The sequence below is a fragment of the Apium graveolens genome, chromosome 8 (genome assembly GCF_009905375.1).
Source record: "Apium graveolens cultivar Ventura chromosome 8, ASM990537v1, whole genome shotgun sequence".
NCBI lineage: Eukaryota > Viridiplantae > Streptophyta > Magnoliopsida > Apiales > Apiaceae > Apium > Apium graveolens.
The window spans coordinates 243,685,767-243,701,262 of NC_133654.1; the positions used below are offsets into that span (position 1 = coordinate 243,685,767).

The window sequence follows — 15,496 nt, forward strand, 5'->3', positions numbered from 1 at the left end:
TTCAATTCTAAGAAAATATTTAAGAAATCCTAGGTCTTTCATGTGAAATATTTCATTGCATTGCTTCTTGAATTTTTCAATTGCTGAACTAGAGGAATCTGTAATGATGATATCGTCCATATAAACAAGGACATGTAAATCGACATCATTTTTCGAGTAGCTAAATAAAAAATAGTCAGCATAAGATTGATGAAAACCAATATCCTTCAACGCTGTTGAAAGCTTAGCAAACCATTTTCGGGATGCTTGTTGAAGCCCATAAAGAGATTTTCACAACCGACAAACCTTTTCGGATGCTGATGATGTAAAACCAGGAGGCAGCTGCATATAAATTTTTAAATCAAGATCTCCATGAAGGAACGCATTATGTACATCCATTTGGTGAAATTCCCATTTTCGTGCTACTGCAATCGCCAGGAATAATCTAACTATAACCATTTTAACAACAGGGGCAAAGGTTTTGTTGAAGTCGATTCCTGCTACTTGTCGGTTCCCATACACTACCAAACGTGCTTTATATCGCTCAATTGTACCATCACAGTGATATTTTATTTTATAAACCCACTTATATCAATCACGTATCTTCCGGGTGGTAGATCTTTTAAACTCCAAGTTCAATTTTGTTCTAAGGCATCTATTTCATCTTGCATCACTTCACGTCATAGAGGCTCCTTAACTGCTTCCTTAAAAGATATAGGCTCATCTCTTGTAGTTATTCCTGCCAAAAATTGGTTGTGCTTCACATATAACTTATCACAATTTACATAATAAGCAATAGAATAAGGGGTACCTGAGGACTTTGATGGAGCTGATGTAGGTGAAGTGATGGGGTTTATAACTCGAACAGTGATGGTGATATAATCTTCCAGCCTAGTTGAAGGCTTTCGTACTCTGCATCCTCTTCCAGTAGCATCTGACTCAGTTTCTTTAACCACAATCGGATCAGAAATTTCATTGCCAAAAATTGTAGGTTGCTGGGCAGCCTTTTCTTCGTTACCAAGCTGCTGGGCAGCTTTTTCTTTTTTACCAAGTTGCTGGGCAGCTTTTTCTTCGTTACCAAGCTGCTGGGCATGCATGTTTTTGATTGATGTTAAACAAATGATTGTCCTCTTTATTGCTACTTCTAGAATGAGAAAATGGTGGAACTTCCACCTCAGTATTTATAGGCTGCTCAAAAGGTTTATCATAATGAACAAATGTTTCTAAATAGTTGTTATTCTCAAGTGCCTTATCATTATGAGGTGAAGAATATGTTCTTGAAAATGGGAATATATTATCGGAAAAATGACATCTCTTGATACAAAGAATTTTCATATCTCTAAATCATACAAACGCCAACCTTTTTTGTCATACCAACAAAAAGGCATTGACAAGATCGTGAGGAAAACTTATCTTTAATACGAGGTTTATATTTGGTAAAGGAAATACATCCAAAAACATGAAGAGTGTCATATTATAAAGGTGTGTGACAAAGTATTTCGTAAGGTGTCTTTCCATTTAGAATTGGTGATTTGCCTTTGTTGTTGCATTTCCACTTGTCCATGACCACGGCCGGGCCCCCGTCCGGTGCCACCACGACCTATTTGTCATCTTCCCCTACTGTCACTTTGTGTTCCACTTATACGGTTCTCTGAATACCACCATTCCAGAAACCTAATTAATTAAAAACATGAATCTTGCTCATGTCCAGGCTTACCACAGTGTGTACAAAGTCCATTAGTCCTGGTACGATCTATACAATGCCCAGATCCTCTACCTCTCGCAACCCCTTGTGTAGCAAAACCAACAACATCAGCTTTATTTTGTTGAGCATGAGCAACGCTTTGATGGTGCTCATATGTCACAACTTTGGCGAATGTTGTGTTTAGGATTGGTAGTGGATCCAACATCACCAAATTCGAAACAACGTTTCCATATAGATTCGAGTCCAAGATAACTAAAAAAGTATTAACTTTAGCATTCTCTCGTTCCTCGGCAACTTCCAAAATAGCATCACAAGTACATGCATAAACTTTAGAGTATCCAGCCAATTCATCCCATATTTTCTTCAATTCGCCATAGTAAACAACAACCGATTGTCCACTTTGTTTGCAGTCACTAAGTTTGGAAGTTAACTCATGAATCCATGGAACGTTTCCAATCGAAAATGGATCGTTTTCAATCAAAAAACGCTCATGCAGGTCATCCCATATATCTTTTATATCATCGGGTTGTGTAACAGATGAACAGACGGATGGATCAAGAGTATCTTATATCCAACCGACAAGAGTAGAGTCAATTGTTACCCATAGGGCTGCCTCGGGAGTGCCCTTACCAGGTTTAGTTATGGTCCCATCGAGGAATCCAAGCTTGGTTTTAGCACATAAACTATTATGCATCAATCTTTCCCATTCATGGTAATTATCACCGCGCAGGACAATTGGATAAATTATGATTTGTGATCCATCAGAGGGATGTAAATAATATTGAGAGGTTGTGGAAGGAACGATGGTGTTTTTTGTCACATCATCTTCCATGGTGATATGTTTGTTACCGTCAGCCATGATTTTAGAGATAATCAAATTTCATATTTGGTAGGGGGAAAAATAGTACGAAAACAAAATAACGCTCCTATTCTTGGATGGCTCTAATGCCATGTTAAGTTTTGTGGAAATTAATTCTCTGTTATTTACTTGGTCAAAGCCTTAATTTATATACAGTCTGATATCTTGGGCAGGAGGAAAACTTTACCTGGAAGGAAATAAATTATATAAGTCTAAGATTGCACTGCTACCGCAGATAGCTATATACACCAACATCTTAACATACTTAGAGCATCTCCAACACACTCTCTATTCAAGCTCTTAGCTCAAAAATTAATGAGAGAGAATTAAAATCTTGCTTCAATAGAATCTTTAAACTCATTCTTAACTTTAGGAGTCTAATCTCTCTCCTCAATTTTAAGAGTTTAAATTCACTCTTAACTATTATTTTATTATATTTGTTTAACAACATTATCTTTCTCTTTTCACATACTTTTTTTTGTGAATTCAATATATTTTTAATAATAAAAAATAAATTAAGGAGTTAATTTAAAGAGTATTGTTGGCGATGAGAACATATTAAATTACTAAGAGTCAATAATTAATTTATTTATAAAAAGCGATATAAAGAGCGAGTTAGAAGCAGTTGGAGATGCTCTTAGGCTAATTAAGATATATAAATAAATAAATAAATAAATAAATAAATATATATATAAAATCCCGCTTATATAAACTTTATATACGCTTTCCCCAACCCCTGTTTTACAAAGGAGATACACCGAGTGATAACTCTGTTTCTTCCCAGGTTTTCTCCTCTCACTCGAGCTTGAGCCTAGTCCACGTGACAGACGGTGTATGGTTAAGCTGCGATGTAGGGGTTTCTGCAAAACAGAACCGAAGGGGGTTGCGTCCCCGCGGAAACTCTGTCGTGAGAATAAGAATAGGGTTTCTTGAAGAAGAAGAAGAAGCAAGAAGGAGTTATTCAAAAATATATACAGTGGTGTGTGTATTAGGTGAATATTTTCCAACCCCTAAAACCTCTTTTTTGGGGCCTTTTATAGGCTCCCAAATTTAAGGTTTTAGGGGTTTGTACTTCTTCATCCTAACCCTTGATGATTCTTGGTTGGTGAATGATTGGATGGTTTAGATTGCAAGTGGGGCTCGACTGTCCTTTTGTAGCTAGGGTGTCTTGAGCTTCACACACGTGGATGGCTGGGATGTTGTTGATCCATTTCTGGTAACATGGGACAGTTGACATTTTGGTCATTTGCCACGTGTCCCGGGGACCACCCTGATTTGGGCCTGGGGCGTCCTTTCTTTGGGCTTTTGTAATATTCCTTTTGGGCCTAATTACTTATGGCCTATCATTTTCCTCTCATTCCCTTATGCAGGTTTACTCGGATGGGGGATAGTGATTATAGTCCGGAGTTGTGCTTTGATTTATGGCCCCTAACCCCGGGGTGTTGTTGGGTACAAGTCCCTGGGGTTGTGTTTGGTTAGGCCCTTTGATTTCTGTAACTTGGAAAACATTTCGCATTTTTCTTTGATTTATGGCCCCTAACCCCGGGGTGTTGTTGGGTACAAGTCCCCGGGGTTGTGTTTGGGTAGGCCTTTTGATTTCTATTACTTGGAAAAAAATTGCATTTTTCTTTAATTTATGGCCCCTAACCCTGGGGTGTTGTTGGGTACAAGTCCCCGTGGTTATATTTGGGTAGGCCCTTTAATTTGACCGGATACATACGGAAGTGATTGGTGTACATATTCTTGTCGTTTTTCCGTGGTGTCAGGCGTTAGTTGAGTTTCTTATAGGAATATATATATACATGTATATGTATATACCAAATGTTGCAGCTTCCCCCTCATTTTCTCCTCAAAATTCATGCCTGTTAAATAATTACAGCTCTGTAATCATTAACTGTCGCGGTTACTATTTGGGCGACCAGGATCGTGCCACGTGTCCTAAACTGGCGGACACGACTGTTCAGTAGTTAAGTAGGTTTTCACCCTACTTTTGCCTATAAATATCCGTCATTTCTCATTTCTTCATTCTTTACGCAAACACAAACATCAAACACTCTATGGTTTTTTCTTCAAGGCAAATTTTGGAGCCCTTTTTTTGAAGCCTTTTTATATCTCCTGATTTCTTGTAAGTTTTCAAATTCTTCTTCTCGTTTTGATTTATCGTATTTGTCTTCGATTTGATGAGTAGAGTAGGCTGATGCTTATTTCGAATGCATACGTCTATTTTGACATGTATCTGTTGGTTTAATGTTGTTGTTCTGGTTTTTGATAATTGAAATGCGAATCTATTTCTTGTGTTTAGAGTTTTGGTTCGAGTATTTTTGGTTTTTGTTGCATAGAACTGGATTTGTTTTTCGGGTTTTTGTTTGTATAAGAAGGGGGTTTGATTTCTGTAAACATTGGGTTTGTGTTTGTTGTTCTTTGTCGTTCTTTGTGTTTTAGTTGTAAGTATATTTGTATGTATAGGTTATAGGACATACTTTGGTTGTTTTGATTTTGAAGTTATTTGTTTCTGAGTTTTGTTTCTGTTGGCTTGTTTTTTGTACCCCGAAATGGCATAGACTCCGGGTAGTTATATGAGATTTAAACAGTTGGCTAACCTTAGACATAGATCTGTTCGTCCTCAATTCAGTTTCCCTGACCATTCTTCTAGTAACTCTTCCCCGGAACTTGAGAATATGCCTCCCCGTACTCAACCTGTAATTGAGGAATTACCCACCTTCCTTCTACACCCCGGGAAGACGTTGGGCCGAAGGTACGGGTCCTAGGTAGATATAGATCATTATTTTGTACAGCCCGGGAGAACAGTCCCACCCATGACTTCTACTTTAGGGACCTTTTTGATGCTTACAGGCCCTTAGGGAAGGAACCTTACGACCGGGCCCGAATGGATGAGTTGTTCTATAATGCTCCGGGGACTGGCTATATCCCTGCACCTCGTTATCCTGACCTTGGTATATATACCATCAGCCAGATAGATGACCTAGTTAAGGCAGTGTTCCACTTCGGGGAAGGGATGGAGTAGAGGTGGCCCGAGCCTCATGAGAGGGTTTATCATCGTCCCGAGGGGGTTTGGGTAGCAATTCACCTTGAGCATCTGCGTAGTATGAGACCCAACCTTTACCAATTCACTAAAACCCTTTGTCATGATGTCTACGGGATTCCATTTACCCAACTGTCCCCGAATTCGGTTAAGTGGATATCCTGGTTTCTTGCATATTGCCATGTGAAGGGTATTTTCAAACCTTCAAGCTTTTCCACCATCTCTTCAAAATTAAGATGTCCTTCAATCCTCCCCTGTATGAGTTTACCTTTAATATAGACGGTTTTGGGTTCCCTGTCGATGCAAGGAATTCACCTGTGTTTTTGTTTAATTCTCTCCGGGGTTGGCATCAGGAGTTCATCTTTGTTTGGGGTGGGGACCTGGAGTTTATGCCCGTGTACAAAAATATTCTTCAAAATAGCAGGTTCCCAATCCAGCGGCTCGGGGGAGGTGCCTTGGCGAAGATGTACGACTTTGTTGTGGCTCAGGGGGCTCAGTGGACTCGGGACACTTTTTTAGATAATCAAACATTGTTTAATTTCGGATGTAAGTGCTTTTATTATATCTAGCCTTCTGTTCCGTCTTTTCCTAATGCGTACTTGTGTTTTTTTAGTTTTGGTTTCTGAATTATTATTCCACTGTGTAGATCTTCCGTTGCTTAACCCCTTTCACTACGAAATGTCGAAGCAATTTTAGCACTTGACTGATAGGTTTAAGAGGATTGGTGGTGCTGTACAACTTGATTCGGGCAAGAAGAAAGAGTTTGGTGGAGGAAGTGGTTCGCAGATTCGGGACACAGGATCTTCTGAGAACAGTGTGAGGCAGACTGTTCCGAAGAGGGCTACTCCTGATGCTGATCCTGAGCCCGAGATTGAGGTCCTAGAGCTGGAGGAGGAAGAAGTTGGTGTCTTGAATCCTCGTAAGAGGAAGGCTGCTGAAGATGTTGCTGGCGGATCCGGGACCCCGCGGCGTAGGAGGGTGACACCCCTGACTCCTACAGAAGAGGAGAGCCAGAAGTTGGTGGATGAGGAGGCCCTGAAGAACCTATTGGCCCGGATGACTCTTGATGACCGGAGGAGTGAGATATTTGATAACTATGCCACCCCCGGGATGTGACGGAGGTTCGTTTATTTTGTTATTATGTATTTCTTTTTCCCTTGTATTTTTGCTCAGCCTTTGCTTGTTATTTTCAGGCTAATGCCCGGATCTGCGGCTGCTATACCGTGATCCACAACAATCAGGTAAGGGTGGCGAAGGTAAATTCCGCAGTGAAGGAGTTGGCTGAGGAGGAAGAGAGGTTCATCAAGTACCGGGAGGCTAAGGAGTGGGAGTTTCGGGAGCACAAGAAGGCTCTTGCTGAGGAGGTTAAAGCTCAGGGGGAGGCTACCCAGGTTGTTGGTACTCTCCGGGCGGAGGTTGAGAACCTGAAGAAGGAGCTTGCAGCTAGGCCTCGGGAAGAGGAAGTTCTTGTTGCCTTCCGTGGCACTCACGCCTACTATGAGGAGCTCAACAATAAATTTTTGAGAAGGTGAACATATGCTGGGACATTGCCTCTTCATATCTGGTTGAGAACCCGGGCGGCGACATGGACGGGTTTATAGAGTTATACCTTATTGAGGAGCCCCGTCGCGAGGAAGCTAAGGATGCTGCAGAGGGCACTTCCGGGGCGCAACCACTTCCTCCTCCCGAAGAAGGTCGTGAGAAGACGCCTCCTCCTCCCGAAAACTAATCTGTTGTGATGTTCCAGTCTTTATACCTTGTAATTTCCTTTTACGCTTGTTTATTTGTCTTTGGAACTAAGCCTTTATGGCCTCTTAAACTTTGATTCGTGTTTCGTTGGATTTGGTCCCGGGGTTGGTTTACCCCGGGTGGTTTATGTAAATATATTTCCCTTCTCTGCATTTTCCTTTGACAACTTTATTGTGTGTTCATAGCTTTTGTGTTTCTATCCCCGGGGCGGGTTTAGAAAACTTTTAATCGTTCCCGGGATAGGGGTGAAAACTTTTAATTAAATAAAATTTTACAAGTACACGTGGTTTGTATAATTATCCCCGGGATGGGGTTGAAAACTTTAACTGAATAAAAAATTTTAAGTACACATGATTTGTGTAATCGTCCCCCGAGATGGGGTTAAAAACTTTAACTGAAAAAAAAATTAAGTATACATGGTTTGTGTAATCGTCCAATCTTTTCATCTGGCCAGGTTTTCTTAGACTCTTCCAATCTTTTCTCTAGGCCTTGGAGTATGGTTCTGTTGGTTACTTCCACTTGTCCGTTTCCCTGGGGGTGTGCCACGGATGCTCTTTTATGCTTGATGCCGAGCTCCTTCAGGTATGCTTCAAAATATGACCCGACAAACTGTGGACCGTTGTCCGAGACCAAAACCACTGGGATCTCGAACCTCATCACAATTAAATTCATGAATTTTATATAATCCTATTGATTAATTGTTCTCATAGCTTTAGCATCCGCCCATTTAGTCATATAATCAATTGCTACTAGGACATAGTGTAAGTCTCCTTTTCTCGGGGAAAGGGGCCCATGATATCTATGCCCCAGACAACAAATGGGATTGGAGAGAGAACGGACGCAGGTAGGCTCGGGCTCTACTCGGGGATATTGCTGAACTTTTGACATTTGATGCACCTCTTCACATATGCCACTGCATCTGCATGGATTGTTGGCCAATAATATCCTTGTCTGATGATTTTGTAGGCTTGGGCTTTGGCCGCCAAGTGATCCCCGTAGATGCCTTCATAGACCTCCCAGAGATAATAGTCAGCCTCATCCGGGTCGACACACTTGAGAGTCAGGGCTGAAAAGGTCCGCCTATATAGTTGATTACCTTCAAGGAAGAAACGAACAACTTTATGCTTGAGGTAGCGCGCCTTATTCTGATCTTCTGGTAGGGTTCCTTCTTTTAGGTAGGCTACATAGGGAGTCATCCAGTTTTCTGAGCTACTGATGCATAAGATCTCTATCTTTTCAATGTTTGGAGTCTGATGTTCTTCAAAGTAGACCGAGGAACTTAGGTCTGAGGAGTTTTGAACTAATTTGGAGAGCTCATCTACTTTGCTGTTCTCTTCCCTGTTGATCTGCAGGATGGTGGTGCCCGGGATGGATTTCAGGAGACCTCTAACCATGGTCTAGTATTGGGCCAGCTTTTCATCTTGGAGACATATTCACCATTCGTCTATCTGATGATAGACACTGTGTACAACCAGGCCCTTCACTCCAAGGGACTTTACTAACCTGAGTCCAGGCAACAGGGCTTCATATTCTGCTTTGGTTATTTGTCGCTTTGAAGGCGAAAGTAATCGTCTGCTGGATGGTGAACCCTTCAGGACTAATCAGAATAAGTCCAGCTCTAGATATTTCGGCTTCTGATGACCCATCCACATAGAGCTTCCAGGAATCTGTGCTCGGAGCTTCACTTTCACAGATGGTCCCACTGGGAGTGGGTTGTTGTGGCTCCGGGAAGGTACATTCCATTACGAATTCAGTCAGCGCATGGGCCTTTATTGTTGTCCGTGGTACAAATTTGATGTTGAACTGGCTCGACTTGATTGCCCAGTTGACCAGTCTCCCGGACGAATCCGACTTGTGGATGATTTTCCGTAGTTGCTAATCTATAACCACTCTGATTTCTCGGCCTTGAAAATACTGCCTTAACTTCCCGCTAGAGTGCACGAGGGCTAAGGTGATTTTTTCTAAGTTTGGGTACCGAGTTTCAGCATCTTTGAGGACTTGGATGACATAGTAGATGAGGTTCTGGGCCCCTCCCTCTTCCCGAACAAGAGGAGAAGAGAACGCTTTCGGGCCGACGACGATGTAGAGAGACATGGGTTCTCCGGGCTTTGCTTTTGATAGGACTGGGGGGGTTCATCAGATGTTGCTTGACTTCTTCTAAGGCTGTATTGCACTCCGGGGTCCAATCTATCAACTTCTTGTTTCGGGCTCCTTTCAGCAGTACAAAGAATGAAAGACACCTTTCTACAAGCTTTGGGATAAACCTGTGAAGGGCTGCAAGGCATCCTGCCAATTTTTGAATATCCTTCTGAGTGCGGGGTACCTTCATTTCCATTATTGCATTTATTTTTTCTGGGTTTGCTTCGATCCCTCTTTCGCTGACCAAGAAACCGAGGAACTTACCGCAGGGGACTCCGAACACACACTTCTCCGGATTGAGTTTCATTTTGTATTTTCTTAGATTGTCAAAGCACTCTCTGAGATTTCTGGTGTGATCCGGGACCGAGATCGACTTAGAAATCATGTCGTCGATGTAAGACTCCATGTTGCGTCCTAGCTGGTTCTTAAAGATAGTGTTCATCATCTTCTGGTAGGTGGATCAAACGTTAATGAGTCTGAAAGGCATCATGATGAAGGCATATACCGCCTGGTGGGTGATAAAGGTTGTTTTAGTGATGTCCTCTGGATTCATGCGAACTTGATTATATCTCGAGAAGGCGTTCATAAAACTCAGCATAATGTGTCCAGAGGTCGCGTCAATCAATTGGTCGATACTGGGGAGTGGATAAAAGTCTTTTGGGCATGCGGAGTTGAGGCTTGTGTATTCGACGCACATCCTCCACTTCCCGCTTGGCTTCTTGACCAAAACAATATTCGCGAGCCAGTCCAACTACTTTATTTCGAAGATGATGTCAACTATGAGCAATTTCTCAACTTCTTCATCAATAGCTTGTTGTCGCTCCGGGGCAAAATTTTTTCATTTCTGTTTGATTGGTTTCTTTTTCGGATCCACGTCTAAACTGTGCATCACCACTGACTGGTCCATTCCGGGCATGTCCTCCGGTGCCCATGCAAACACGTCGGCATACTCTCTTAGCAGTTCTATGAGTTCTTGTTGAAACGTTGTTTCTAGGCCTTTTCCGATCCTCAACTTTCGGGTGGGGTTCCCGGATTCTAACTCTATCTCCACAGTCTGCGCAGCAGGTTCAACCTTGGTCTTTTCCTTTACTTCTACAAATTTCTGAATCCGGGCATCTGCATTGATTGCGTTGTACCCTAAATTCTCAATCATGTTGACATCCAGCTTCGGCCTTTTACTGAGGTACTCTTGATGTTTCTTTCGGCTTTGACCCTTGGGTAGGGTCATCGCCTTCTTCCTGTTTTGGGCGCTCTTTTTGCCATGATCAATGCCTGCCCATAACACCTCCCGGATACGTCTCTATCTCCCTTGAGTTCTTTGATGCCTCCCGGGGTGGGAAATTTCAGCTTCAAGAGAATCATTGAAGGGATGGACCGAAGCTTCATGATCGTGGGCCTCCCGAGGGTCATGTTGGAGGAGGATGCCGCACTTATCATGTTGAATTTAATGACATGGGAGACCTGCTGGGGTGCAGTCTGGAAGACCACGAGGAGGTAGATTATACCACGTATTGGAATCATGTTATTCCCGAATCCGCAGAGTGGGTCTTCAAGGCAGGGATCCATTCGAAAATGACCAAGCTTCATCATGTTAAGTGTGTGCTAAAAAACAATATTAGCATAGGAGCCATTATCAACCAAGATTCTTTTTACCTCAGTTTCAGCGATATCAAGAGTCACAACCAGAGCTTGGTTGTGTCCGGGATCCAGGCCCTCGTAATCGGAATAGGAGAAACATATAGGTTCATCTTCAAAGGGTTGGATCATCATGACATTGTTGTCCATGTCAGGGCTCCGGGGCGGAGAGGCGGCTCCTCCGAAGATCATGTTAACCACATGTTTGCCGCTGTTCGGGGCTTTATCTTTGTCATTCAGTCTTCTTTGCAAGTACTGGTTTATGTTCCCTTTCTTGATCTGACCTTCAATAAACATCTTGAAGGAGAAGCAGTTCTCAGTAGTATGACCATGATCTTTCGTGGTATCCACAGTGCTTGTACCATACTCTGTTCTTTAGAGGCGCCAATAAGGGCTTCGGGGGATAATAGAAGGGTTTCCCCTTAACCTCCCTCAAAATATCTGCTCGGGGTCTGTTGAGGGGTATCCACTCGGGCTCTGGCTTAGGCTCTTTCATGGGCCTTGGTTTTCTCTCATTTCTCTGGGGTATGGAGTAGTTGTCCCGAGGTGGGGTTCCCTGGGACTGCTGGATGTAGTTGGATTGTCTGTCTATTTTGAACTTCTTCTCTTTTCTGTATGAAGAGCATCGCTCCGGAGACTCATCGTCGTCACGGATTCTTATGTTCATTTTCATAGATGTGAGGAAATTATTTTTCTTAATAAACTTTGAAGCCAGTGTATAAGCTGAGGCAAGGCTTTGGGACTCTCTGTGGATTAGGTCTTTGACATAGCCCTTGCAAGAGACTGGGTGGAGGTTTCTCCGGAAGATATTAACGGCTTCTTTCTCTTCGAGGTTGGAGAGTTGGTTGACCGCCCCTGAAATCTCTTGATAAACTCAGGTAGCGTCTCTCTGCTCCTTTGCTGAATGATTTCCAAGTGGCACATCTGGAGCTCATTCATGCGGTTTTCGTGGAACCTTTTCAAGAACATCTCTCGGAAGTCTTTCCAGGAATCGATGCTTCGGGAGGGGATTCTGCTGAACCATTTCTGAGCCCCTCCCTTCATCATTGACGCGAAGAAGCGACATCTAGTGAGTTCATTATAATCATAGATATTCGAGATTTGCTCGAAGTAGTTCAGATGCTCTTCGGGGTCTGCAAGCCCGTCGAATGAGTCGAAGTTGAAGTGCTTAAGTCCAGAGTCTCTAAGAGTGGACTCCAGTCTTCTAGTGAACGGGGTAGCTGCCGCTCCAACTTCCATGTCCCCCTCTACCTTTCTCTTGAGGTCCCGGAGAGTCCGAGCCATCTGCCCTTGTTTAGATTCCTTTTATGGCTCGGAGTCTGAGGAGACATGAACCCTGCAGTCCTTCTTTTCAGCTTTGCCTCATCTTCTTGGATTCTCTTTTCAATGTTAGTTTTGGCCTTAGCTTCCTCTTCTCTTCGAATCTAGTCCCGGAGCGAGGCTCTCTTGATTTCGTCTCGGGCATCCTTTGCTGGTCTTTTGAGGTTCTTGGCGATTCGATCGAGGACCGAGCTTCGGGATTCTCCAGAATGCTCTAGTTGATCCACCCGGCGGGTTTCAAGCTGGTTCCTTTCTTTCAATAAGCTTACAGTTGTCTAAATCTGCTTCGGGGTCATACTTCCCCAGAGATTTGTAGAGGTTTCAGCATATTTGTGGGCCGCTTTCTCGATGGTTACTCTCTGGTCTCCTGATTGGAGCTGTTGCGACGAAGCACGGGCTATGGGGGGCTCCTCTTTTATCTCTTACATTTCGCCGTCCCTGGGTGGGACGATGGTTGGTTGAATCGTTCTCAAGACGGCTGTCTTACTCTTTCTTGTGGTCATTTTTCAGAATAAAATGGGCGAGAGAGACACAAATACAATGATATGCACGCTTTTGAGGTATGAACAATATTGAAAGTGAGTGCAAAAGGAAGTGAGGATATTAACCTTGCTGGGGTGTAAGTATTGCAGGTATTTAGGGTAGAATGGCACGGTTGAGTGTGTTACCACTGATTCGGAGGTTCGGCCCCTCCTTCTAGCGTTAATGATAACTCTGTTTCTTCCCAGTTCTTCTCCTCTCTCACTCGAGCTTGAGTCTAGTCCACGTGGCAGGCGGTGTATGGTTAAGATGCGATGTGGGGGTTTCCGTAAAATAGAACCGGAGGGGGGTTGCGTCCCCGCGGCAACTCCGGCGTGAGAGTAATAATAGGGTTTTTTGAAGAAGAAGAGGAAAGGAGTTATTCAAAAATATATGCAGTGGTGTGTATATGTGTGTATTAGGAGAATATTTTCCAACCCCTAAAACCTTTTTTTTTTAGCCTTTTATAGGCTACCAAATTTAGGGTTTTAGGGGTTTGTACCTCTTCATCCTATCCCTTAATGATTCTTGGTGGGTGAATGATTGGATGGTTTAGATTGCAAGTGGGGCACAACTGTCCTTTTGCAGTTGGAGTGTCTTGAGCTTCACACACGTGGACGACTGAGATGTTATTGTTTCATTTCTTGTAAAATAGGACAGTTGACATATTGATCATTTGCCACGTGTACTGGAGACCACCCTGATTTGGGCATGAGGTGTCCTCTCCTTCGGCTTTTGTAACATTTCTTTTGGGCCTAGCTCTTTGTGATAGGCCATAACCAGGTATTTGTGGTTTGATCTATAGTTACATTATATCATTATGTTAAAAACTGGGGTAACAAGAGTAGTGTAAACAACAATTAAATTAAATTGATATCTTTTAAAATCGCAACTTCATAAACCATGGCGAGAAAAAATGGAGAACTTTAAGAAATACATAATAAACTTTAGGCTACTGTGAGGAAGTATCAGTTTCCCATTGAGTTAGTAACATAGCGACGTTACCCAGGGAAAGGCGGGCAGTATGAAGATCACATTACTCTAATAAAGTTGTATTACTTGTACAGATCACAGAAGATGGAACAAGTTCTCCTAAATGGTGCATCGCGACAAGTCACTGAAAGAAGCATGGAGAAAGCTCGTAGATGAGAGCTCATCTTGGCAGAGCACTGTAAAGGCTTGGAAATGCTCGTTTCAAGTAGCAATGGAAAAGAATTATTTCCAGAAACCAAAATAGTTGAACTGTGAGGCTGTTGAGATACGTCGAAACTCGGGCTTATCCTAGTCAGATAAAAACTTTGTTAATCGATAAAACAACTGTTCTTATTTACAATGAAACTGTTTTGAGTTGTAAATGTATGTTCGAATTTACTCACGAAGACACATGAATTAAACAAAACCTGACACTATATATCACCGTCCCACTAACCAGTGCAAAGAAAGTGAATATTTTGATTGAGCACATGAGCTTCAACACAAAACAGATATTTTGTGTTTTTTGGAAAAAGCAATTTAAACAATTAAACTGATCACAACGGGTCTCGTGCATGGATGTAATTGTCATGGGACGACAAGTCCATTTTCTGTCTAGTCTGTGGGTTTTGGGCTAATAATTTTTGTTGATAAACTACAATAGTTAAAATCTAATATTTGGTTGGTCAGATTTCTTTTTCCTACGTTCACACACAAATTAGTAAATTCTTTTCTTAGATTTATCTTTTTATAAGTTTCTTGACGATTAATAAAAAAAGTCTAAAGTAGTTAATTTTCCTAAAACAATCGATACATTTATTATTGGATAAGTGAAAATATTTAATCAAATTAATATTTTCTCGACAGTTTAAAAAATGTTATGAGATTATTGTTTATAGAATTGAGGGAGTAAAACAAAAATTAAAGAGCAATCGATCGTAAAACCAATTAAGAAAGATTTGATTGCCGTTTGATGATCTCGATTATTATTATTTTGCAAAAAATGATTATTTTATAATTGTTAGTTTTTTAACGTAGAACGTCAAATTTTCCTAAAATTAATTTACTTTTAGTTTTTATTATTGCACTTTCATAACTTAACTAAAAGAGACATTTTTGTGTAAAATAATTAATAGCTAAGTAATGAAATCTATACTATACTATACTAACCGGAATGAGGTATAATTTGGTATCCTTTCTTTGGTTGGTTTAGTTGGTTATCCCTATTTTTGACCGTCAGATCTTTTTAATCATGTGAACAGGAACGTTATTCAAAAACGAAAAGAATATACAATACTCAAACTACCAAGTTTGAACACCGCTAATAACAAATATTTATATTATTATTTATAAATTACTAAAACTCTTAGTTTCGAACCCCACCAACATCAAATATTTATATTATTATTTATATACTACCCAAAATTCAGGTTCGAATCCCACCACCAACAAAAATTTATATTATTAAATATTTATATTATTATTTATAAATATACTAACAAGTTAATAATCTAAAAAAAATTATTATAATTTTAAATAATATAAAATATTAATGAAGACACACGAGTTGTAAAGT

At 41.4% G+C, this 15,496-nt stretch overlaps 1 protein-coding gene across 1 annotated transcript; it reads right to left on the reverse strand.

Moving 5' to 3' along the window:
* Positions 1 to 1,661: 1,661 nt before the first annotated feature.
* LOC141680523 (uncharacterized) lies at positions 1,662 to 2,543 on the reverse strand. Its single transcript, XM_074486726.1, has 2 exons — positions 2,315 to 2,543; positions 1,662 to 2,248 (listed from the first exon to the last, which is right to left on the reverse strand). The coding sequence occupies exons 1-2, from the start codon at positions 2,541 to 2,543 to the stop codon at positions 1,662 to 1,664; spliced, it is 816 nt and encodes a 271-aa protein (XP_074342827.1).
* Positions 2,544 to 15,496: the final 12,953 nt, after the last annotated feature.

What these genes read in the sequence shown, in the direction of transcription:
- LOC141680523 (XM_074486726.1), bottom strand. Translation starts at nt 2,543, where the DNA reads ATGGCTGACGGTAACAAACATATCACCATGGAAGATGATGTGACAAAA. An exon ending in TGGGACCATAACTAAACCTG is followed by an intron (nt 2,249 to 2,314) that starts GTAAGGGCACTC and finishes GTTGGATATAAG; the next exon opens with ATACTCTTGATCCATCCGTC.